We start from the raw sequence: 26121 nt of genomic DNA on the forward strand, positions 1-26121 counted from the left end.
GAGATGTCTTATTGAAGAGCAACATTTATTCCCATCCTAGTAACTTTTGAATTCAGATAGATGTAAGTTTTGCTGACGAGAGGGAATAGAAGTAGAGGGGATGGATGGTGGTGAAGAGTCCTGGGTAGTAGAGGCTCCGAGTCGAAAGAATGAGTGCCCATGAAAGGAACAAATCTGAAGAGAAATGTGACCTAATTCTCAGTTTTCTGCTATTAGCTCTGTTGTATCATTTACTGCAAGTTTGAGGATTTCTCTTTGAGATTCACTTCCTTAATCATCCTCTCATTTGTAAAACTTACAGACAGCACTAAGATGTGCAGAGGAAGTAAGTTCTAGGAATGAGAATTAAAATATTAATCATCATAAACTAGCATTTATATAGCATTGTATAGATTGTACAGCACTTTCCATAGATATTCTCCCATATTAAACAGTTGCCTTTTACTCTCCAAAATTTAAATATAAGTACTACCGGCAATCAGATTAATCTCTTTTGTTATGAAGGCACATATGCCAAGTGGAGAGCAGTAAAACAGAAATAGCTAAATCTTTCAGCTACTGAGGAGGAGAGAAGGTAATACATATTACCAATTTCCTAGAAACCAAAGATAGACATTTATTTAAATGATCAGTCATACAAAATTACCATATCATTTCTTCCATAGTGAAGATAATTTCCCTTTTAAAATAGTGCAAGGGAGTCTTGCGTATGATTTTACATGGATGTGATTTTATGAATCTGATATATACTGAGAGATCCCATAAGCTAAAATGCTATAGTCCTTCACTCTAGTTACCTATTTCAAATTGGTTAACTCTTAGTAGACAAGACTTTGTTGTTCAAAATAAAAAAAGGAGCAAATATATTCACCTAATAATGCCTATTTTATGAATTCACATTTCTTACAGTAGCTCAGTTACTTAAGATTATTTTTCACTATTGAGTGCCTTCTACGTGAAAGGCATTGTGCAAATATATTGCACTGATAGTCCTTCCTAGAAGCAACTCAGATATAAGACCAATTTGGGAATAAAATTTTGGAGAAAAATAAAAAATATTTAGAGTTAGAAGGTAATTTGGTTCGACTTGTATATTCATTCATTAATCCCATAAGTATTTATTGAGTGTTTACTGTAGCTAGCACCAAAAAGTACTGTGGACATGAAATATAGAACCATGTGTAATCTAGAGGGGCCATATAAACCATTATAAACAGGAATAATGTATAGGAATTATCAGGGAAAACTTCCTTGAAGAGGTGAGGATGAATTCAAGAGTCAGGAAAAGAAGTGGGAAAAGCACAATACAAGCAAACAAAATGAACTCATATACAAATACCTGTGGATGAGAAGAACTGGGTAGTATATGCAGATGAGGTTAGAGGTGAGGGCGTGACTGGCCAGGAAGGGCATTGTATGCATACCATTATTTAATTTGATTGAAAGGTAATTGGTATAAAAGAAGAATTCTTTTTTAAGGATTTGTTTATTCATGAGAGACAGAGAGAGAGAGAGAGAGAGAGAGAGAGAGAGAGAGGCAGGCAGAGACACAGGCAGAGGGAGAAGCAAGCTCCATGCAGGGAGCCTGATGTGGGACTTGACCCAGGACTAAAAGAATTTAAAGCGAGAGAGTAACAGAACAGATTTTCCTATGAGGGAGGTATATTACTGCAACAGTGGCGTAGAGAATGTTATTGCAGTGTGGACAAGAAGAAAAGTAAGAATAGATAGCCATTGTTGCAATCCCAGTAAGAGGAAGGGATATCTTTGACAGATAACTAGACAGTAGAAAGGCCCAGAGCTGATGACTGATTTTCAAATAGAAAATCTGGGAAGATATAGAAGTGTGTATAAGCTTATCTCACAAATGAGGTAACTGACCTAGAGTATTTAAACGACACAGGTCATTCAGTTAGTTAGCAGAGGACCCAAAATTAGATGTCAAGTCTCCTAATTCCAAATCCATTGTTCCCACTATTATGGCATGTGGTTATTTGTAACTTAAATTTCTAAAAATTCAGGTCATATTTAAAATGACTTAAGGGAGGATGAGCACTGTGTTATGCTGTATGTTGGCAAATTGAACTCCAATAAAAAAATACAAAAAATTAAAATGACTTAAGGGAACTTGCTATTTAAGAAATCCATTGTATATACATTGCAAAAAGTATAATCACTGATCTCATTTACATTCTAAAAATGGCCTCCAGTGTTGTGATATTTATATTTATTTGATCATATGGTAAAAAGTTTTGTTCTTTTTGAAATAGATTTTCAATATTACATATGATTGAAAAGTATGCTGTTTTTCTATGTGGTTATAGCAGTAGTGCAAGCTTTGAAAGTGGGACAAACAGTGAAGATATTAAGAAAGCCAGTATTCTACTGATCCGTAAATTATATATACTGATGCAGAACCTTGGACCCCTTCCTAATGATGTTATACTTACTATGAAACTCCACTACTATAATGCAGGTAGGTGGAGACCTCTAATTAAATTCCTTAAGTAAAAAAAAAAAAAAAAAAAAAAAAAAAATTCCTTAAGTATCAAAATAATATTTTATGTAGAGAAATTTTGTTTTTTTTTTGTTTTTTTTTTTATTTATTTATTTTTTATTTATTTATTTTTTTTATTTGTTTTTTTTTTTTTTTTTTTAATTTTATTTATTTATTTATGGTAGTCACACAGTGAGAGAGAGAGAGGCAGAGACACAGGCAGAGGGAGAAGCAGGCTCCATGCACCGGGAGCCCGATGTGGGATTCGATCCCGGGTCTCCAGGATCGCGCCCTGGGCCAAAGGCAGGTGCCAAACTGCTGCGCCACCCAGGGATCCCTGTAGAGAAATTTTGTAAGCATCTGAAAGAGATATTTGTTGCTACACATGAAAGACTAATTTGATTTCTTCTATTGAAACTCACAATTTTCTTGGTTTTCTGCCCTTTCCATTTTGCAGTGACTCCACATGATTACCAACCCCCTGGTTTTAAAGAAGGGGTAAACTCACACCTCCTGCTGTTCGAGGGGGAGCCTGTTAACCTGCAAGTGGGATTGGTCTCCACTGGTTTTCATAGCATGAAAGTAAAAGTCACAACTGAGGTCACCAGAGTGTCTGATTTGGAGAACAATCTCTTTCAGGAGAACAGCACTACTGAGATTGCTCATCAGGGTCTAGACTTCGATGAGGAAGAAGAGGAATGCAACAATCACGTAAGGCAAAGCTGTAGCGAATCTCCATTGATTGCTTCAGTTAAGCTAACATTTTGAATTCCTATACAGGTTATATCACAGTGACAATCCAGTTATATCCAGTGCCAGGTATAAAAAACTAAAACAAAACTAGCCTCTGCCCTCAGGTAGTCTTTATTGTAAAAAAAAGTACTGTCTTCAATAAGGGAATATACTTTGTCAGTTGAAATTGTCCAATAACTAGTAGAGAAAAAAAGACTTTCCAATATACTTCTTTTATGAATTTAGAAAATTTGGGATTTTCTTTTTCTCATTTATAGATAACATTTTGAAGATTTAAAAGATATTCTAGGTGTTTATTCTTACTCACTGGAAGTATAAATAAGTTCTTGATTACTGGGATAATTGAGTGAGGGGAGGTTGGGGGAGAAAAAAAGTTATGGATAAACTTAAGTCAGAGTGAAAACAAAATGATAGTCAGTTGTTTTTATGAGGAAAGAGAAACAAGCTCCAGGGAAAGCCAGAGGGCTGGGGGGTTTGGAGCCACTCGAGCCAAATGGCTAGGGCCCTGAGCCCTTTACTTTCCTACTTCCTTCAGTAGAGACTTGGAGTTGAGTACTTACCAGGGCCTCCTGTGCCCTAGTAAATCCTACCCTGTCATCTGTATAACAAAGTTTACTGTATGTCAACATTGTATTAAAAGGGTTCTGAGTTAGACATAAAAATTTTTCAGACTGCTTAATGGGAAGTGATGCTATAAAATCTTAACAGGAGCTATTTTCAAATTAGGATGCTAATTTATTTGCTTGAGATCATTTGAGTCCTACTTAAAGAGATGACTATAGTAAATAACTTCTGAAGATTCTTTCTGGGTCTTTAAATCTGTGTTATATTTAATATATTGAAGAGAAGTCTTAATATAAATAATATAACCAAACAGGATTTTTTTTTCCTTCTTCACAATGTATTTTCACAATGTCACACATGCTGATGGCTTTAGAATTTGATGCAACTTTCTTCTGATTCTGTTCTAGGAAGCTATAGCTAACATAGGCTGGTTTAAAAAAATTAAAGGTTAAGAAAAGAATGGGCCTGTTTCAACTGGATTTTTATCTTTTTAAAATTAAGATTTTTATCTTTTTAAAATTCTTTTACCAATGGAAATGATGGGACACCTGGGTACTCAATGGTTGAGCATTTGCCTTTGGCTGAGGGCGTGATCCCAGGATCTGGGATCGAGTCCCACATCGGGCTCCCTACAGGGAGCCTGCTTCTCCCTCTGCCTGTGTCTCTACCTCTCTCTCTCTCTATCTCTCATGAATAAATAAATAAATCTTTAAAAAAAGGAAATGAAAGTGGACAACTTGAGAATGAATAATTCATTTGATAGATTAAATAAGGACCCTGGCATCATGACCTGAGCCAAAAGCAGATGCTTAACTGACTGAGCCACTCAGGTGCTCCTTATTTTTTATTTCATAGATTTAGAATCATGGAGTATGAACCATTTGTTCACTCAACATTACGTTGTGAGATTTATCCGTATTCTTGCATGTTGTTGTAGTCCACTTTCACTATTCATTCCTCTAGTGTTGATGGGCATTTGGATAATTTTCTAGTTTTGACTATTATGAATAGTACTGCTCTGAACATTCTGCACATCTCTTTCAATGAATTCTGTACACATTTCTGGTGGGAATAGAACTGCTAAGGGTAGATTTGCTGGGACAAGGATATGTGTACATTTAGTTTTAATAGGTATTACAAAACAATTTCAAGCTCTGGAGAAAGCCAGAGGGCTGGGGGGTTTGGAGCCACTGGAGCTATATTATACTCCCATTAGCAATGTATGAGAGTTATAGTTGCTCTACATCCTTACCAAACCTTGGCATTTTCTATCTTTTTAATTTTAGATATTCCAATGAATGTGTAATTTTATGTCACTATGGTTTTAATTTGCAGTTACCTAATGACTAATGAAGATGAGCATCTTTTCCTATGTTTATTGGCCATATTGGATATACTTTTTTTTCAAAATTTTATTTATTTATTCATGAGAGACACACAGAGAGAGGCAGAGACATAGGCAGAGGGAGAAGCAGGCTTCCTCTGGGGAACCCGATGCGAGACTCAATCCTAGGACCCCAGGATCATGACTTGAGCTGAAGGTGGATGCTCAACCACTGAGCCACCCAGGTGTCCACATTATGTTGGCGTTGTAACCATAATTTTATCAAACAGCTTGACCAGGAATGTTTTCAACTTCTTTGTTCTCACTTCTCAACCCTTTGGTTACCATTTCCATCTGTTTTGCCTTTGAAGTATTTCTTAAGTTTGGCCTTACTGCCATTGCACTGATTTGGTCTGTCATCGTTGTTTCTTTTTTTATTTATTTATTTATTTATTTATTTATTTATTTATTTATTTATTTTTATTGGTGTTCAATTTACTAACATAGAGAATAACACCCAGTGCCCGTCACCCATTCACTCCCACCCCCCGCCCTCCTCCCCTTCTACCACCCCTGGTTCGTTTCCCAGAGTTAGCAGTCTTTACGTTCTGTCTCCCTTTCTGATATTTCCCACACATTTCTTCTCCCTTCCCTTATTTTCCCTTTCACTATTATTTATATTCCCCAAATGAATGAGAACATATAATGTTTGTCCTTCTCCGACTGACTTACTTCACTCAGCATAATACCCTCCAGTTCCATCCACGTTGAAGCAAATGGTGGGTATTTGTCATTTCTAATAGCTGAGTAATATTCCATTGTATACATAAACCACATCTTCTTTATCCATTCATCTTTCGTTGGACTGTCATCGTTGTTTCTTTGTGAATGACAACTTAGTCTCTTTACGGAGTCTCCTTGATACCATCATTGCCTCTTTAATCTGTCCTCTGGAGTACCAGAGAATGAGAGTACTAAAACTATGATAACCATTTTCAAATATTTCAAATTCATTTATTTTATGTAATTTCAAAGGACAGAGGGAAAGGTAGGGAATGAAAATCATAGGGAGTAGTTAGAGGAGGTTGATTTTGGCTCAATAGAAGGAAGAACTTTCTCTTAAAAAATTTGAAAGCAGTATTATGACGACATTAAAATAATTTAAAAAGCAATGCAAATCTTCCAACTTTCCTACCATCCTATTGACAATGTTTTCATTTTGATATGTTCTATCACCTCCAGTCTTTTTCTACAGATATACATATTTGTATATGGCTTTAATCATGGTCTATATATATTTATTTATATACATATATGTACATTTGTTTTACTTTTATACTTAACATTAATGTTAACTTTATAAATATGTTCCTCCTTAATCTTCACATTTTTAATTTTAGTGATCTTTTGCTTTATTTAGTTTTTTGTTTTACTCTGCTCTTTCCCTACTTTTAAACATTTGTGCTCTCTCTGTCTAAAATAAGTAAGTAAGTAATAAATAAATTAAAACCCATTTAGGCTAATTCCTTATTTTGCTATTAAGATAAATACTTTTGTGTGCATGACAGAATTGTTGTTTTCTAAGGATATAATATCAGGAGTGAATTGTACAGAGCCTAAAAATTTCTATAGCCCTTGAGTGAGTATTACTGAATTATTTTCCAGAAGCTTGCTAGCTTCTCTACCTCCTCAGGATGGATTTTCTGACAATGACAACTGTTTAATAAATCTGGCTGTCTTGAGAAAAGTGAATTCCTTGTCACTAGCTGTGTTTAAGTACAGATATATACTGTGTTCAAGATAGAGTATAGATGATTGTCTCCAGGATGTTGCAAGAGAAAATCATGATTTAGGGGAAAATTTGGAATAGTTTGACCTCTGAGATCCCTTCCATGCTGAGATTCTCTGGGATATTTTTAAAATTCCTATAAAGAATAATGCCTTGCTAAGCACTGTGAGAAAAACAAAGACATACAAAATATAGTTTCTGCATTTGGGAACTCTGGCTGAAGAGACAGTACTTATATAATATAATGAGAAATAATAGTGGAGAGTATACGAATGATAGAAATAATATTAACTAACAACAGAGCATTGTTCTCAGGGTTTCACATGTATTATCACTTTTAATCTTCCCAGCTATTTTATGAAGTAGATTCTATTATTATCCTGATTTTATAAATAAGGAACACAGACTTAGAGGAATTAGCCCAAGGCTACATACACAGTGAATAAGTACCAGGGCCAGAATTCAGATTAAGGCGATTGGATTCCAAAGCCTGTGTTACTATAATACAGAAATAAGGATAGATTGGCACTATGTGGGAAGGTTTCATTGAATTGGTGATTTTATGGATGAATTCTATTTCGACTGGCAGAGATTAAGGCAGAGGATGTTCCAAGCAAGTTGGAAAGTACAGTATAGTACAGAACTTCTGCCTCAAAAAAAAAAAAAAAAAAAAAAAAAAACTTCTGTCTCTATGACTTGTAATTCCAATACTGAATTTTCCATACCTTTCCTTATATTCTGTGTCTTTGTTACAATCTCTACACTTGACAATCTCTAACTCAAAGTTAAAAAAAAACTTTTCTAAATAAAATTTTCTATTAAAATAGAAAGTCTACAAAATCTTGATCAAACAGCTTATACTGCTTTTTTACCAGTGATCTGTAGGAAAGAAACAATTTAACATATCATATTACTGTGAGACTATTATAAGATTAAAAAAAATATTTTAATCCAATTTTCTTTTTCAGGTTATTCCTTATCTCAGTCATAGAAAGAGAAGTATAAAAACATTTCACCCATAGTTAAAATTATTCAGTGTTTGTACTATTCATTTTTTGGTATGATCCTTAAGATCCAAGAAATGATGTAAAAGTGAGATCATAATTTGAAAATAAGTTCAAAAACAATAAAAGCACACAGATTTGAAATTTGAAAATTTCAAATTTCTGCAACACCTTCAGGACAGGTCTTCATTCCTAATAGGGATGGTTTGGGCTTAAGACTTAACTAGTAAGGCCACACAAACACAATGGCACCTCATAGTCTGGGAAGTTGGGCCTGTTGTCTGTTGTGTTCATTGGACAGATAGCAATAGACCTATATGCCAGAGACCCCTGGACAGGCTGCTTTAAAGAAGCCACTATATAGTGACAATCAATACATATTCTGGAATTGGATGCGAAATCTTATTTAAATTTGATGCTAAGTTGAAATACTAAGGGAAAAGTACTTCTTTCTAATAATTAACTCAAGCTCCTTAAAAGACTGGTAATTATTGACATATACAGACAACTATAAGAATGAAGGACTGATGTTGCCCATATCTAATTTAGAAATTGATGGTTCCAGCTTATTAAACCATTATAGCTGTTTTGGAATTCAATTTTTTATCAGGTTTTTAGATAGGGGTTCATATGCCATAATTTTCTAATTTTCTGAACTCCTTAAGAGTCTGTACCTCTATGTTAGAAAAAGTTGCTAGATACTCTACACATCTTTTCTAGTGCTTCCTTTGTACCTAGTAATCTTGATCCAGCATGGTATGTTTTTTTATCTGTGGCACATTTATTTAACTGATACATGAATAATTCACACAAAATGATGTTTTTTGAGGATAAGCTAAAGGCAGGATTTTTTTAAATGTAACAGCCATAAGTATTTCTCTTTTTCTCTTAAAGATCTATTCATTCATTTAAGAGAGAGAGCATGCACACAAGCAGGGGGAGGGACATAAGGAGAGGGAGAGAATCCTCAAGCAGACTTCCTGCTGAGTGTGGAGCCTGACTCAGGGCTCTATACCAGGACCCTGAGACCATGACCTGAGCTATAACCAAGAGTCTGATGCTTAACCGACCATGCCACCTAGGCACCCCCAGCCAACCAGTATTTCTTAAAAACCAATTCAAGGGATCCCTGGGTGGCGCAGCGATTTAACGCCTGCCTTTGGCCCAGGGCGCGATCCTGGAGCCCCGGGATCGAATCCCACATCGGGCTCCCGGTGCATGGAGCCTGCTTCTCCCTCTGCCTGTGTCTCTGCCTCTCTCTCTCTCTCTCTCTCTCTCTCTGTGTGACTATCATAAATTAAAAAAAAAAAAAAAAACCAATTCAATAGTTTATCATTTTGTCTAGGTACATGAACATTTTTGGATGCATTTTTCTTCCCTGTATTAAACCCGTTTTTCACCCTTTTGTGCTAACACATTTGATTAGTGCAAATGATTTGTTTTTGAGAAATTATAATGTAAATACATTCTAAGGAACCAAAGTATGTAGTCCCATTTAAGTGTGGACTAGAAAGATTTTCTGAATTCCTTAGAATTGCTTTGTATTCCAGCTAATGGATTGAAACAAGAGCCTTTTCATTTAGAACCTATTTTCTCCTACTAAACTCTGAAGTTTTGCATTTTTGAAGTATAGTCTGATGATTTTCATAGCATCACATCTCATGAAACATATATGCTTTGTTTGATACAATGTAGTGTTGGCAAGGATATCTTAGATTCTTGGAAGTGGAGTTGATTATTGAAAACGTTGAAAAGGCCACATTATCTACAGAAAATATTCAGACTTAAAAACCACACATTATTCTCTATCATGGAGCTATAGTCCTTTCCACAAGTTTCTTTTTGTCGAATAGGAAAATTTTTTCAATTAATTTTTGTTTTGCTTTATAGAATGTAATTGCTATCCTCTGTTAACCATGCAAAGAAATTCAAAGTTGGTTGATTTCCCACAGTCTTTTAGGTCGTTTCTTTTTTTATATGAATCATTCTATAACATCTTAGAGAGATATTTCTAGTGGGAAAAGCCACACTGGTGATCTGTGTATGTTTCACTTATATAAAGATATAGAGTGTATTGATATTTATTATAGCAGAAGAAAAGTTGAGCATAGTGAATAACCTTAGGTAGGAACATTCTGGATGTACTATTATTAAGTCTTAGCATTAAAATAAATAAGTTTTGTTTAAAAAAAAAACAAGAGTAAGACTGAGAATGTTCTGTTTGCTTAAAAGGATACTTGTAATAGTCTGAAAGAATACAATGTTATCATTATACTACAACTATTAAACTAAAACTAATATTAGGTTTTATTTAAATTAGAATTTCTTTTCTCTTCCCGTAAGTGGCCTCAGGTGATCACTGAAAATGGTTTGTTGTTCACTTGACCCAGAAAACCCTACAAAATCATGCAAATCAAGAGGTTCAAATCCTTGTGTTCACTTTAAGAACACAAGTGAAACTGCCCAGGCCATCAAGGGTATGCATATTCAAAAAGCCACTAAGTATCTGAAAGATGTCACTTTACAGAAGCAGTGTGTGCCATTCTTTCACTACAATGGTAGAATTGGTAGGTGTGCCCAGGTCAAACAGTGGAGCTGGACACAGGGTTGGTGACCCAAAAAGAGTGCTGAATTTTTGCTACACATGCTTAAAAATGCAGAGAGTAATACTGAATTTAAAGGGTTTAGATGTAGATTCTCTGGTCATTAAACATATCCAGGTGAACAAAGCCCCCAAGATTTGGTAAAGAATTTATAGGGCTTATGTTCAGATTAACCCATACATGAGCTATCCCTGCCACATTGATATGATCTTTACTGAAAAAGAGCAGATTGTTTCTAAACCAGAAGAGGTTGCACAGATGAAAAAGATATCCTAGAAGAAACTGAAGAAACAAAAACTATGGCCAGTCGTAAATTCCACATAAAATAAATGCAAATAAAAGTTTTAAAAAATTAGAATTTTTAAGTGAAGTCTTTGTGGAGGTTTAGTCGATTGCATATTGGAAAAAATACAATGATAATGTTACTTAATTATCTAGAATTATATTTAGCTGTTGGGTTTTTCTAATACTTCCTAAATATGCTTCTAGTTTTCCATTTGAGGCTAAATTGTCTATTGATAAACAGATGAGATTATGATTTAAACAAATCCAGGCATCATAGGGAGAGTAATTATTTTAGCATTTATATTAGGATCTCAAAACTGAGATCTAAGACTTCAGAAGACTGGTACTTCAGAGTGGTAAAAAAGAACTAGAAATAGGGGCACCTGGGTGGTGTAGTTGGTTGGAGCATCCAACTCTTGGTTTTGGCTCAGGTAGTGATCTCAGGATTGTTGAGATAGAACCTAGAGTCCCCTGCTCGGTGCAGTGTCTGCTTCGGATTCTCTTTTCCTCTCCATCTGCCCCTCCTGCTTGTGCTCTCTCTCAAATAAGTAAATCTTAAGAAAAGGAGAAGAAGAACTAGAAAAAAGTTATATATATACTTTATGGAGCCACGATCTCAAATTTGCTTCTTCCTGCATGATGGAGGGATCCTCCTTTGATAACCAAATTTAAAATAAGAGGAAACTTTGTAGCTAATGGCACTATTTTGATATTTAAACAAGTCTACATTAAGCTCATTATGAAGAAAGCTTAAAATATTCTAAAATATTCTTATTGTAAGTTATCAACATTTATTCAGTGAACAAATTTATATTGAAGCCTATCACACATCAATCATTGTACATAGATAGTGTACACAAAGATAAACAGGCCAAATCCCTGATTCAAAACTGCTTAGGAAAAATAACACATAAATAGCTGTCATATAAATATGAATATCACCATTTATTAAGTGCCTACAAAGGGATATATATATATATAACTTCAGTTAATCCCAACAACTTTGCATAACATTTTATAGGTGAAGAAATGGAAGTACATAGACATTAAATAGCATGTCCAAGGTTGCCTGACTACAAACTGTCAGAATCAGTATTTGAATCTAGTTGGCTTCAAAGCTCATACTCAATCCATTAAATATTTCTTTTTTTTAAGATTTATTTATTTTAGAGAAAGAGAACAGGGGGAGGGACAGAGGAAAGGGAGAGAATCTCAAACAGACTCCCACTGAGGGTGGTGGAACCTGACCTGAGGCTCCATCTCATGACTCTGAGATCATGACCTGAGCCGAAACCAAGAGTCACCCAGGTGTCTCTAAACCCATTAAATCTTATATTCATTCATAAAAGGGAGAATGTGAAAAATCCCACAGGACAGCAAAAATCCAATAAAATGATCCAATTCCACTTTTAGTCCTGAAGGAATAATGTCAATAGACTTGTCTTGGCTTAAACAACTAGGAAACTGGGGACAAAACAGAAGCAGCTGTTATCAGACAACAGAAAGTATAGAACTATGATCCTTGAGAGAAGAAAAACAGGGTGAGCTTTAAAATTGGCCTGACTTTCTGTCAGAAGGTACTTTCAGGATCACTGCCACAATTGAGGAGAACCTAAGCAGAAATGGCAGTTTTGTGGAGTTGAAGAAACAGAGATTGGAGTTGGAGGAAGCTAAAGCAAGTTGGGGACAGAATGTCAGAAGGATGGGACCTATAAAGAGAAAGAACTCCAGAAACTGGTATAGGGATCCCCTGAGTCTTTGGTTGAATAGTTAGCTTCTCAAGTGTGGTTAGAAATTCTGTAAGGTTGGACAAAGAAAACTGTTGGGGAGTTTTCTCCCCAGGTGTAAACAACAATTCGTAGAGCTGTCACAGTGGTGGGAAATGTTCACAAAATTACCAGTTACGTGGAACATCCCTGTTGAAAACCTGGAACATTCAGTAGGGACTCCAGAACAATTATACCTTAGCAGTGGAACTAAACCAATTCTTTAATGAAGGCCTCCAAATTTAATTTTAAGAGCTTGAAAACAAACCTTGAAAGAATCAAGCTTATTTGCCTGCCAAAACAAAATTCAACACTTTTTTTTAAAAAGATTTATTTATTTGAGTGAGTGTGTGTGTGTGAGAGAGAGAGAGAGTGAGTGGGGACAGGGGCAGAAGGAGAGAATCTAGAAGCAGACTACCCCACTGAGTATGGAACCTAATCTCACAACCCCTGAGGCCATAACCTGAGCTGAAACTAAGAGTTGAACACTTAACTGGCTGTACTACCCAGGAGCCCCCAAAATTCAAAACTTATTAGAGGAAGACAACTAAGTCCAAACACTGAACTGTGTAAAATTCTTACTGTTCAGAATCCAGTAAAACTTTATTGACTTGTAAAGCAGAAGGAAACACATCTTTTTAAAGTAGTATCTATGCCCAGTGTGGGACTATTTAACTAATGATGCTAAAATCAAGCCTTGCATGCTTTACTGACTGAGCCAGCCAGGGCCCCGGAAAACTGACCTATAACCAAAGAAAATTAGTTAGTAGAAGAAGACCCAGATATGTCAGGAATGATAAAATTAGTATTAAAATAGCTATTATACCAAATGCAATGATAACCTATGTTTGCACAAAAACATGTATACAAATGTTTACAGTGGCTTTATTTGTAATCTCCAAAAACTAGACAATCCAAATGTTCCTTAATGGAAGGATGGATGAACTTAAAAAGAAACAAGTTGTTAAAACATGTGACAATGTGGGTCAATTGCAAATACATTTTGCTAAGTGAAAGAAGCCAGAATCAGAAGACTACAATCTATACTACATATAGAATGATACATATGATTCTAAAAATACATTTTTCTTTCTTTAATGGCTTTATTGAGATATAATTAATATACTATGCAGTTTGCCCATTTCAAGTGTATAATTGAATGGTCTTTAGTATATACACAGGGTTGTGCAGCCATTGCCATGGTCAGTCTTAGAACATTTTCATCACCTCAAAAAGAAACCCCACATGCTTTAATTATAACCTCCATATTTCCCCATTTCTCCTCTCCTCTCAGTCCTAAGCAATCATTAATCTATTTTCTGACTCTATAGATTTGCCTTTCCTGGATATTTCATATAAATGGAGTCATACAATGTGTAGTTTTTTTGCGACTAGCTTCTTTCACTTAGCATTATGGTTCATCTATGTTTTAGCCTATATAAATACTTCATTCCTTTTTGCGGCTGAATAATATTCCATTGTATGGATATACCACATATTGTGTCCATTCATCAGTGATGGATATTTGAGTTGTTTCTACCTTTTGACTGTTATGAATAATGCTACTATAAACATTCATATACAAATTCTTGTTTTTTTTTTTTTTAAGATTTTATCCATCCATTCATTCATGAAAGACATATACAGAGAGAGGCAGAGACACAGGCAGAAGGAGAAGCAGGCTCCATGCAGGAATCCTGATGTGGGACTTGATCCCAGATCCCGGGATCACACCCTGAGCTAAAGGCAGTTGCTCAACTGCTGAGCAACCCAGGCATCCCCATATACAAGTTCTTTTTGAACACCTGTTTTCAATTCTCTTGGGTATATAACTAAGCATGCCATTGCTAGGTTATATGGTAACTCCATGTTTAATTATGTGAAAAATTCCAAAACTGTCTAATAAAGTGGCTGCATCATTTTACATTCCCACAAGTAGTGTATGAATTCCAGTTTTTCCCGTATTGTTACCAACATTTATCATCTTACTTTTTTATTCTAACCATTCTAGTGGGTATGAAGTAAGTGGTATATTATGTTAGTTTTGATTTGCATTTTTCTGATGACAGATGTCAAGCGTGCTTTCATGTGCTTATTGTCCATTTATATACCTTCCATGGAAAAATGTTTATTCAGATCTTTTGCCCACCTTAAACTTAGGTTGTTTGGTTTTTTATTGTTGAGGTTAAGAATTCTTTATTTTTTCTGAGTCTGATTTCTTATCAGGTATATGATTTGCAAATATTTTCTCCCATTCTATGGGTTGTATTTTCACCTTCTTGATGGTGTTATTTTTAATTTTTTTTTATTTACTTATGATAGTCACAGAGAGAGAGAGAGGCAGAGACACAGGCAGAGGGAGAAGCAGGCTCCATGCACCGGGAGCCCGACGTGGGACTCGATCCCGGGTCTCCAGGATCGCGCCAGGCCAAAGGCAGGCGCCAAACCGCTGCACCACCCAGGGATCCCTTGATGGTGTTATTTAAAGCACAAATGGCTTTCAATTTTGATCCGTTTCATGGATCCATTTAATTTGGATCCATTAGCCATTTTTCTTTTGTTGCTTACACTTTGTGTGTTTGTGTATTCTGTCTAAGAATTAATTGCCAACTCTAAGGTCATGAAGATTTATATGCCTCTATTTTCATGTTAGAGTTTTTTATTTTAGTTCTTACAATTAGATCTTTGATTCAAGTTAATTTTTAGGTATAGTATGAAGTAATGATCTGACATTCTTTTGTATGTAGATATCCACTTGTTCCAACAACATTTATTCGAAAGATGATTCTTTCCTTCTGAAATGGCTCTAGTGCTCTTGTCAAAGATCATTTTGACCATAGACACAAGGGTTTACTTTTGAACTCCCAATTATATTTCATTAGTCTATATGGCTGTCTTTGTGCCATTACCATAATGTCTTGATTACCATTGTTTTGTAGTAAGTTATCAATTAGGTATGAGTCCTACTTCATTCTTTTTCAAGATTGTTTTGGGTATTGAGTTCTTTGCAATTGCCTATGAATTTTAGAATTGTTTAAATTTTCAAATCAGAAATCTGTCAGTTTCTACAAAGAAGTCAGCTGGAATTCATAGAGAGAATGCATTGAATCTCTAGATCAATTTAGGGATTATTGACATCTTAATAATACTAAGCTATTCTTGATCCATGAACATGGGATATTTTCCCATTTATTTAGATTTCCTTTAATTTCTTCAGCCATATGTTATAGTCTTCAGAGCATAAGTTGTATTTTGCTAAATTTATTTCTAAGTATTTTATTCTTTTGATGCTATTGTGCATGTAATTGATTTTTTAAATTTCATTTTTGGATTGTTCATTACAGGTGTATAGAAATGCAATGAATTTTGTATATTGGTTTTGTATCCTGCAATCTTGCTATGGTGGTTAATTTTATATCAAGGGTATTTGGAGGGTGTTTTGATAAGATTAACATTTAGACAGATGAACTTTGAGTAAAGCAGATTGGCCTTCATAATGTGAGTCTGCCTCATCCAATCAGGTGAAGTCCTGAATAGAACAAAAAGACCATCCTCCCCAAGCAAGAGGGAATTCTCCCACAGACTGCCTTTAGACTTCATCTGTACCAAAGGCTCTCCTGGGTCTGCAGATTGCTGGCCTTCTGACTAGAACTATTTCATTAGTTCTTCTGGATGTGAAGACTGCCAGCCTACAGGGCAGATTCTAGATTTGCCAGATGGAGTCCATAATCATCTGAGCCAACTCCTTATAATAAATCTATATACAAAAAAAAATAAATCTATATACATATATACATCCTATTCTGTTTCTCTGGAGAACTCCTGAGTAATATATTCAGTGAATTTGTTAGTTCTAATAGTAATGGATTCCTTAGGGTTTCCTATATATAAGACCATGGTATGCAAATAGATACACTTTTACTTCTTTTCTTTAGGATTTCATTTATTTATTTGAGAGGGGGGAGGGCCAGAAGGAGAGAGAGGGAGAGAATATCTCAAACAGACTCTGCACTGAGCACAGAGCCCAATGTGGGGCTTGATTCTACGACCCTGAGATCATGACCTAAGGTGAAATCAAGAGTTAGATACCTAACTGACTGAGCCACCCAGGAACCCCTACTTCTTCCTTTCTAACTTGAATATCTTTAATATATTTTCTTTATCTAATTGCCCTGGCTAGAATTTCTATTACAGTGTTGAATAGATGAGATCAGAGTGGACATTCTTGTTTTATTCCTGATCTTAAAGGTGAGGCATCCAGTCTTTCACCATTAGGTATGTTTATTGACTATGATATTTTTGTAGATGTCCTGTATTGCATTAGTTCCCTTCTATTCTTAGTTTCCTGAGTGTTATTTTCAATCATAAAAAAACTGTTGGATTTTGTTAAGTGCTTTTTATGCATCTATTGATGTGAATTATGTGATTTTTGTTTTTTATTCTTTTGATATGATATATTGCATTAACTGATTTTCAGATATTATGGTTGATCTTAGCCAAAAGGCCAAGAAGTGGTTATTAATTGATTTTCAGATATTAAACTAAGCTTGCATTTCTAGGAAAGATACCACTTGGTTACAGGACATATTTTATGTTCCTGGATTTGGTGTGCTGTTATTTTGTTGAAGACTTTTATGTTCATATGTATAAGAGATATTAGTCTGTAGTTTTCTTTTCTTGTGATGTCTTTTTCTGTTTTGGTATCACAGTAACATTGGCCTCATAGAATGAATTTGGAAGTATTCACTCCTGTTTTTTTGGAGGAGTTTGTGAAGAGCTGGTATTAATTCTTCTTTAAATGTTTGGTAGAATTCAGTGGTGAGGCTATCTGGGGCTGGGCTTTTCTTTGTGGATAGATTTTCTTTTCTTTTCTTTTCTTTTCTCTTCTCTTCTTTTTTTTTCTTCTCTCCGCTGTTAATTCAATCTCTTCACATGTTATAGACTTACTCAGATTTTCTATCTCTTCATGAGTCAGTTTTGGTAGTTTGTGTCTAGGAATTTCCCTTTAATCTAAATTATCTGATTTATTGATATATAACTGTTCCTAGTATTCCTTTATACTTTTTATATTTTGGTAAAGTTTATAGTAATGTTAACTCTTTTATTTCAGGTCTAATAATTTGCATCTTCTGTTTTGTTTTCTCGGATAATGATTTGTCAAATCTGTTGATCTTTCAAAGAACCAGCTTTTTACTTCACCAACTTTCTCTATTATTTTTGTATTCTCCATTTCATAAGTTTGCAATATAATTTATATTATTTCTTTTCTTCTGTTTTAGATTAAATTTATACTTTTTCTAGTGTCCTAAGGTGGAAATTGAGGTTATTTGAAATCTTTCTTCTTTCTTAATACAGGCATTTATACCTCTACAATTCCCTCTAAGCACTGTTCTAGTGGTGTTACGTTTTGTTGTGTTCCTGTTTACACTTTTATTCATCTTGAAGCATTTTCTGATTTCACTTTTGATTTCTTCTTTGATGCATTGGTTATTTAGGAACACGTTGTTTAATTTCTACATATTTGTGAATTTCCTCAATTCTATTTTGTTACTGATTTCAAATTTTATTCCATTGTGGGCAGAGAACATACTTTCTTTTATTTTTTATTATTTTAAATGTATTGAGGTTTGTTTTATGCTTTAACATATGGTCTGTGCTGGAGAATGTTCCATGTGCACTTGAGAAGAATGTATATTCTGCTGTTATTGGGTATAGTGTTCTATAGATATATTAGGCCTAGTTGGTTTATACTGTTGTTCAGATCTTTTATTTCCTTGTTAATGTTCTGCCTAGTTGTCCTCTTCATTATTGTAATTGGAGTGTTGAGGTCTCCAACTGTTGTTGTTGAATTGCCTATTTCTCCCTTCATTTCTATCAATTTTTGCTTCATGTAATTTTGTGTTCTATTATTAGGTATATATGCTTATAAGCATTTTATCTTCTTGTTGAATTGGCCCTTTTATCACTGTAGAATGTCCCTCATTATCTCCATTAACAAGTTTAATCCATTCATATTAAAGTTGTTATTGATAGAGTTGGATTTATTTATTTTTTTTTTATTTTTTTTTTAATGTATTTATGATAGGCACACAGTGAGAGAGAGAGAGGCAGAGACACAGGCAGAGGGAGAAGCAGGCTCCATGCACCGGGAGCCCGATGTGGGATTCGATCCCGGGTCTCCAGGATCGCGCCCTGGGCCAAAGGCAGGCGCCAAACCGCTGCGCCACCCAGGGATCCCTAGAGTTGGATTTATGACTGCCATTTTACTTTTTGTTTTCCATGTATTTTAGTGTTTTTATTCCTCTGTTCCTCTTTTTATTTTATTTATTTTTTCCTCTGTTCCTCCTTTACTTTCTTTTGCATTGAGTGGATATTTTTAATGAAGCATATACATTTCTTTAGTGTTGTTTTTCTTTTACTATAAATATATATATTTTATGGGTTGCTTTGGGGCTTATCATATACATCTTAACTCATCGAAATAATTTTTAGGTTTATGCTAGTTTAATTCCAGGGAGATGTAGCAATGTTATTTCTATATAGTTCTGTTCCCGACCCCCAACGCCCTGTTTTTTGTGGTATTACTATTATGCATATTACATCTATTAATGTTACAAACCCAATAATATATTGCTATAATTACTACTTTGTCATCTGTAGTCATTTCCTTAGCCCAGTGCAGCTTTGCTCTCACTCACCTGCTTTATGTTAATATTGGCAAATAATACTACATTTCTTTATGTTATAGGTTGGAAGAATACATTACATACATACTTTATGCAATGAGTTTTTAAATCAGTTAGGAGAAAAATATGCCTTTATGCTGCTTTTTATTTATTATTTTTATTTATTTATTTATTTATTTATTTATTTATTTATTTATTTATGTAATCTCTCAACCCAACAAGGGGTTTGAACTCACAACCCCAGAATCAAGAGCTGCACACTCCACTGACTAAGCCAGCAATGCACCCCTATACTACCTTTTATAATTATATAATTACCAATACCATCTCATTGTCCTTTGTTTTTTCATGGCAATTTAAATTACCATCTAGAGTCACTTGCTTTCAACCTGAAGCATTTTCTTAGTATTTCTTATAAGATGGATCTGTTAACAACAAATTCTCTCATTTTTTGTTGATCTGGGAATGTTTCATATATACATATATAAGGTTTTTCTTGATATAGGATTCTTCGTTGACAGTTTTTCTTTGAACAATTTGATTATGTTATCCTATTGCCTAACTGGCCTCCATTATTTCTGCTGAGAAGTTAGCTGTTAGGCTTATTGGGGTTCCCTTGCAAGTGATAAATTGTTTTCTTTTGTTGCTATTAAGATTTTTGCCTTGTTTTTGGCTTTTAGCATTTTTATTTTGATGTTTCTATTTGTGGTTTTCTTTGCACCTATCTTACTTGTAGTTTGTTGAACTTCCTAAATGTATACATTAGTGTTTTTCAATAAATTTGGGCTAGTTTTCAATCATTATTTCTTTAGCTATTTCTTTCTTGCTCTTCTCTCATTGTATTCCATTATGTGTATATTGGTACACTTAATGGTGTCCCACATTTCTCTGAGGCTATTGCATTCTCTCTTTATTTCTTTATTCCTTCCTTCCTTCCTTTTTTTATAGGGGTAGATTCCCAGAGGGAATTTTCCTATTTTTTTTTAAAAAGACTTGATTTATTTATTTGAGAGAGAGCAAGCATGAGTGGGAGATGGGGAAGAGGGAGAGAGAGAAGAGAAGTAGACTCCTCACTGAGCATGGAGCTGGACGCGAGGCTTGATCCCAGGAACCTGAGATCAGGACTTGAGCCAAAGGCAGATGCTTAACCTACTAAGCCACCCAGGTGCCCCTCTTCTCATTTTTCTTTATTCTTTTTTCTCCTGGTTTTTGGATTGGATAATTTTTATCTATCTGTCTTCAGGTTTGATAAATCTTTCTTCTGTCAATTCAGATCTATTGCTGAACCTCTCTAGTGAATTTTCCATTTCAGTTCTGTTGAACTCCAGAATTTCCATTCAGCACTATTTATAATTTCTATCTTTTTATTGATATGCTTTATTGGATGTGACATTGTCATCACATTTTCCTTTATTTCTTTAATGATGATTTCCTTTACTTCTTTTTTTTTAAAAGATTTTATTTATTTATTCATGAAAGACACAGAGAGAGAGAGAGAGAGAGGTAGAGACACAGGCAGAGGGAGAAGCCGGCTCCATGCAGGGAGCCCGACGTGGGACTCGATCCTGGGTCTCCAGGATCACACCCCGGGCTGCAGGCAGCGCCAAACCGCTGCGCCACCGGGGCTGCCTTCCTTTACTTCTTTAATAATATATATATAAAGGATATTTTGAAGTCCTTGTCTGTTAAATTTGATACGATTGCTTTCACAGGTATTATCTGATACCTGCTTTTTTTCCCCCAGCGTACGGGTTATATCTTTCTATTTCTTTGAATGTCCCATAATTTTTTTTTTTTAAACCGACAATTTAGATAATGTAGCAACTCTGGTTCTGGCTCTTTCCTTGCCTTCTGGTTCTTGTTATTGTTATTTTTTCATTTGGTGACTGGCTGGTTTATTTTAGTGAAATCTACTTCTCCCCTGTAGTATTAAGCTTCTGATGTTGCTATTCAGCCCTGTGTATACCCATAATCACCTTGATGGTTTTGTCAGGGTTTTCTTTGTCTCTTTCCCTGACCTCAACCAGCTGTTAAACTCAGTCATTTGCTGCTGATTGTTTTCAATAGTGTTCTGGGCATAAACTGCTCTAGAGACTAGTCCAATCAAATTTAGGCTCCTTTGAAAGGAGTTCCTGAACTTAGTGTTTGGTTTTAGGAGGCTTCCTTCCACCTATCTCTTTTTTATATTCTCTCCTGCAAACCAGTCAGCCTATAGTTTAGCCTATATCTCCAAGGAATCTACCAATATCCTCTCAATTTCCTTTCAACACAACCTCCAATGTATTTAAGAGTGCCCTTTGCCTTCCATTTCTCTACATTCTGTTGCAAAGTCACTTTCCTTGGGAAAAGCTTAGGACCTATTTGTTTTATGTCCTGCTTCTGCCCCCTAGTAAAATCTGTAAGTTACAGTTCTGGAGCTGGGAGTGGGGACAATGGCTTACATCTCTCTGAGTGACAGTGCTGCTTTAGGAGCTAAGTGCTAGGTGGAGGTGAGGCATTAGACTCAGATCGTGTCATTTTGTCTTTCCCAGTTTGGGACCACTGTCTTATGAGTCAGGGCAAGAGTGATTGGGTCCTTCACAGTCTTAGCAGTACTGCACCCAAATTAGAGCCTCTGTCTCACAATTGAGGCCAAGTAGAAGAAAGGAGCCCTCAACTTTTGATCATACTGACATAGAATTTAGTCTCAGCAATATATAGACAGGGCCAGGATGAGAAATGTGGATGTTTAGACCCTCTCATGAAGATAGTCCTCAGAGTGAGATGTGAGGGAGACGGAGCCAAGTGTACTTGGCTATACCAGCCTGGAGTATAGTGGAGCAGAGTGGAGTCTTACTGAGCTGAGAGGGTGGAGGGAGTAGTTTTGGTTCAAATACCACAGACTTGTTCTTACCAAATTTTAGTGAATTTTCTTGAATAGAAGTTTCTTCATTTGCTGTATGTCTTTGGGACCATTCCATAGACTTTTTTTTTTTTTTTAAGATTTATTTATTTATTTTAGAGAGAGAGAGCACAAGAGCATAAGTGGGAGGGGCAGAGGGTGAGGGAGAGAGGATCTCAAGCACACTCCGTGTTCAGCCGATGTGGGGCTTGATTCCAGGACCCTAAGATCAAAACCCTGAGCCAAAACCAAAAGTTGGACACTCAACATAGCCACCCAGGCACCTTCAGAGACCTTAATTTTTTATTTTTTTATTTTTTTTTTGAGACCTTAATTTTTAAAAAATAGTTTCATCAATTTTTCTGGAAAACAGGTTTATGGAGCTCCTCATACCGATATGCTAGAAGTTGATCTCTCTTAAAATGTTCTTACAAAGGCAAAAAATTATTTTGGGATGCCTGGGTGGCTCAGCAGTTGAGCATCTGCTTTCGGCTCAGGACATGATCCCAGTATTCTGGAATTGAGTCCTGCATCAGACTACCCACAGGAAGCCTGCTTCTCCCTCTGCCTATGTTCTATGCCTCTCTCTCTGTGTCTCTCATGAATAAATAAATAAAATCTTTTTAAAAATTAGCTTTATAATATATATAAAAAAATTAGCTTTATAATATATATAATTGGTTGCTCTAGACAAAGAAAACAGGTTAGTAGGTTCCAGAGCTAGGTGTGAGGTTTGGCTACAAAGGGGCATAGTGGGGTTTTGGTGGTAATGGAGCTATTTTATAATTTTATTGTGCATATGTTTGTTAAAATTCACAGAACTATATACTAAAATGGATAGTTTTTACCGTATATAAGTTATATCTCAATAAAACAAATGAGGAAAAGCTATGATAAATAATAGATATGTCAGTGATTTAAAGAAAAACATGAATATAATGAGAAAAATGAAAAGTGTTTTAAAAGTGGGGTCAGGGGCACCTGGGTGGCTCAATCAGTTAAGCATCTGCCTTCAGCTCAAGTCATGATCCCAGGGTCCTGGGATCAAGTCTCATGTTGGGCTCCCTGCTCAGCTGGAAGACTGCTTCTTTCTCTCTCTCTGTCGGCTGCTCCCCCTGCTTGTGCTTGTGCACTCTCTCTATGTCAAATAAATAAATAAATTTTAAAATAAAATAAAAGTGGGGATAAATAGACTATAGAGTTTAGAATACTATGCTTGAAAATGTTAAATATCGTTAGTGGGTTTAACAGCAGATTAGAATCTATGAAAGAATAGAGCAGTGAACTTAAAGATAAAAAATATCTAAACTGAAACGTAAAGGCAAAACCCCAATTAAAACAAAATAGTGCCTCAGTGACTTATGGGACAATATCAAACAGTCTAATCTATATGTAATTGGAATCCCCAAAAGTCAAGTGGAGGTTTGAAAATATAGTGACCATAAATTTTACAAATTTGATGAGTTATAAACACACTTTTAGCAGAAAGAATGCAAGCCATCAGTCAATGAAATAACATCTTTTAAGTTCATAAAAGGCAAAAAGCTCTCCACCTTGAATCTATAACCAGCAAAATATCCTTTGAAAATTAAAGTGAAATGGGGCACCTGGGTGGCTCAGTGGTTGAGCCTCTGCCTTTGGCTCATGATCGTGATCTGGGGGTCCTGGGATGGAGTCCTGCATCAGGCTATCTGCAGGGAGCCTGCTTCTCCCTCTGCCTATGTCCCTGCCTCTCTCTGTGTGTCTCTCATGAATAAAATAGAATCTTTTTTAAAAATTAAAGCAAAATAAAGACATTTTTAAGCAAAAAAAGGGAAGAAAAGAAGGAAAGAAAGCTAACAGAATTTCTTGTCAATAGACCAGTACTACAAGAAATAGTAAAGTAATTCTGTTAAGTCAGAAATGCATTTTATAAACTCTTAAATCATTAAAAAGTAGTAAAACTCAGTCAGTAGATAAAATGAAAATTTTTAAATGAAATATTCCTTTAAATGCTGAATCCAAGGCATAGCAAGAGAAAAGGAACTAAAAAGAGATGAGACAAATAGAAACAAATAGAAAAGCGGTAGACTTAAAACCAATCACATAGATAGTTTAACTAAAAGTAAGAGATCTGAGCACTTCAATTAAAGGCAGAGACTGTCAAATGAATACACATATGCTATTTACAAGAAACATATTTTATATATAAAGAACCAGATAACTTAAAAGTAAAATGATGAAAAAAGATATACCACACAACGACTACTTGTTTTTGGTTTTGGTTTTTAAAAGATTTTACCTATTTATTTGAGAGAGAGAGAAAGAGAGAAAGCATGAGAGAGCATGAGTGGGAGGAGGGGCAGAACGACAGGGAAAAGCAGACTCCCTGCATAGCAGGGAGCCCCAATGAGGGTCTCCATCCTAGGACCCTGGGATCATGAGCTGAGCCAAAGGCAGACACTTGCCAACTGAGCCACCCAGGTGCTGCTATACAAAGAAAGACTACTTGTAAGAAAACTGCAATGACAATATTATCAGACAAGGCAGATTTTAGGATAAGGAATATTATCAGAGATAATCACAAAATAATGAGTGTATCTTAAATGTATATACAGTTAATAACAGAATTTGAAAATACATGAATCAAAACCTGACAGAACTAAAGGAGAAATCAACAATTATAGTTGATGATTTCAGCACTCCTCAATAATAGTGCAAACAGAAAATCAGTAATGATATAGAAGAATCAATACACCATCAATTTGACCTCATTAACCTTATAAAAACACTCCAACAAATAACTATAGAATATATATTCTTTTCAAGTGTTTGTAGAATCAAATTAGACCATATTCTGTCATAAAATATGTTTCACTAACTTTGAAAGGACTGTAGTATAAAGTATTTCTCTGACTACAGTGGAACTATATTAAAAATCAATAACAACACATCTAGAAAATATACAAACATTTGGAAACTATTAATAAATTTGACAAACCTCTAATTAACTGACTAAGAAGTAAAGAGAGAAGACACAGATTACCAATATCAAGCATGAGGGATTGATACTGCTACCAATTCCACAGACATTTAAAAAATTAATAAAGGAATACTATGAAACCTGTATTTTGATAAGTTTTAAAACTTAAATAAAATAAACACATTCATTGAAAGACACAAATTACCAAATTACCTTGACATATGTAGAAATAGATAAACTTAATGTACTTATTGCTTAAAGAAATTGAAGTCACTACTAAAACCCTTCATATAAAGGAAACTTCAGGCTAGAGGGTTTTATTGGTGAATTCTATTAAACAACTAAGGAAGAAATAATGCTAATCTTAAATTCTATGATAACATAAAGGAGAAGTCTTCAAACTCCTCTTATGAGGCCAGCATTATCCTAATACTAAAACCAGACAAAGACATTACAAGAATAGAAAACTGTGGATTAACCAATATCCCTCATGACTGTTAATGCAAATTCCGTAGCAAAATATTAGCAAATCAAACAATATGTGGAAAAGATAATGTATCATAACTAAATGAGGTTTATCCCAGAAATGCAAGGTTGGTTTAAGATTTAAGAATCAATGTAGCTTACATGGTCTCATTCATTTGGGCAATATAAAAAATAGTGAAAGGGAATAAAGGGGAAAGGAAAAAAAATGAGTGGGAAATATCAGAAAGGGAGACAGAACATGAAAGACTCCTAACCCTGGGAAACGAACTAGGGGTGGTGGAAGGGGAGGTGGGCGGGGGGGTGGGGGTGACTGGGTGACAGGCACTGAGGTGGGCACTTGACAGGATGAGCACTGGGTGTTATTCTATATGTTGGCAAATTGAACACCAATAAAAAATAAATTTATATAAAAAAAGAATCAATGTAACTTACCATATTAACATAATAGAGGAGAAAAATTACATGGTCACCTATAGATGCAGAAAAAGTGTTTAACAAAAGTGAATACTCATTTGTAATTT

The 26121-nt window shown here is 35.1% G+C and overlaps 1 protein-coding gene across 6 annotated transcripts in view; it reads left to right on the plus strand.

Annotated features, from left to right (window-relative positions):
- The window catches only part of HORMAD2 (HORMA domain containing 2), an 89298-nt gene that overhangs the window by 30173 nt on the left and 33004 nt on the right, over positions 1-26121 (plus strand). For 5 of the 6 annotated variants that reach the window (XR_013365842.1, XM_077874292.1, XM_077874297.1 and 2 more), the window contains 2 exons: positions 2325-2476; positions 2955-3208. Coding sequence is in view for 5 of the 6 variants with exons in the window: in XM_077874292.1 (XP_077730418.1) it covers positions 2325-2476; positions 2955-3208 (406 nt within the window). In the remaining variant the exon portion in view is untranslated. The remainder of the gene's footprint in view (positions 1-2324; positions 2477-2954; positions 3209-26121) is intronic. The other variant, XM_077874293.1, reaches the window with a different exon arrangement.

This window comes from Canis aureus, chromosome 27 (genome assembly GCF_053574225.1).
Source record: "Canis aureus isolate CA01 chromosome 27, VMU_Caureus_v.1.0, whole genome shotgun sequence".
Classification (NCBI taxonomy): domain Eukaryota; kingdom Metazoa; phylum Chordata; class Mammalia; order Carnivora; family Canidae; genus Canis; species Canis aureus.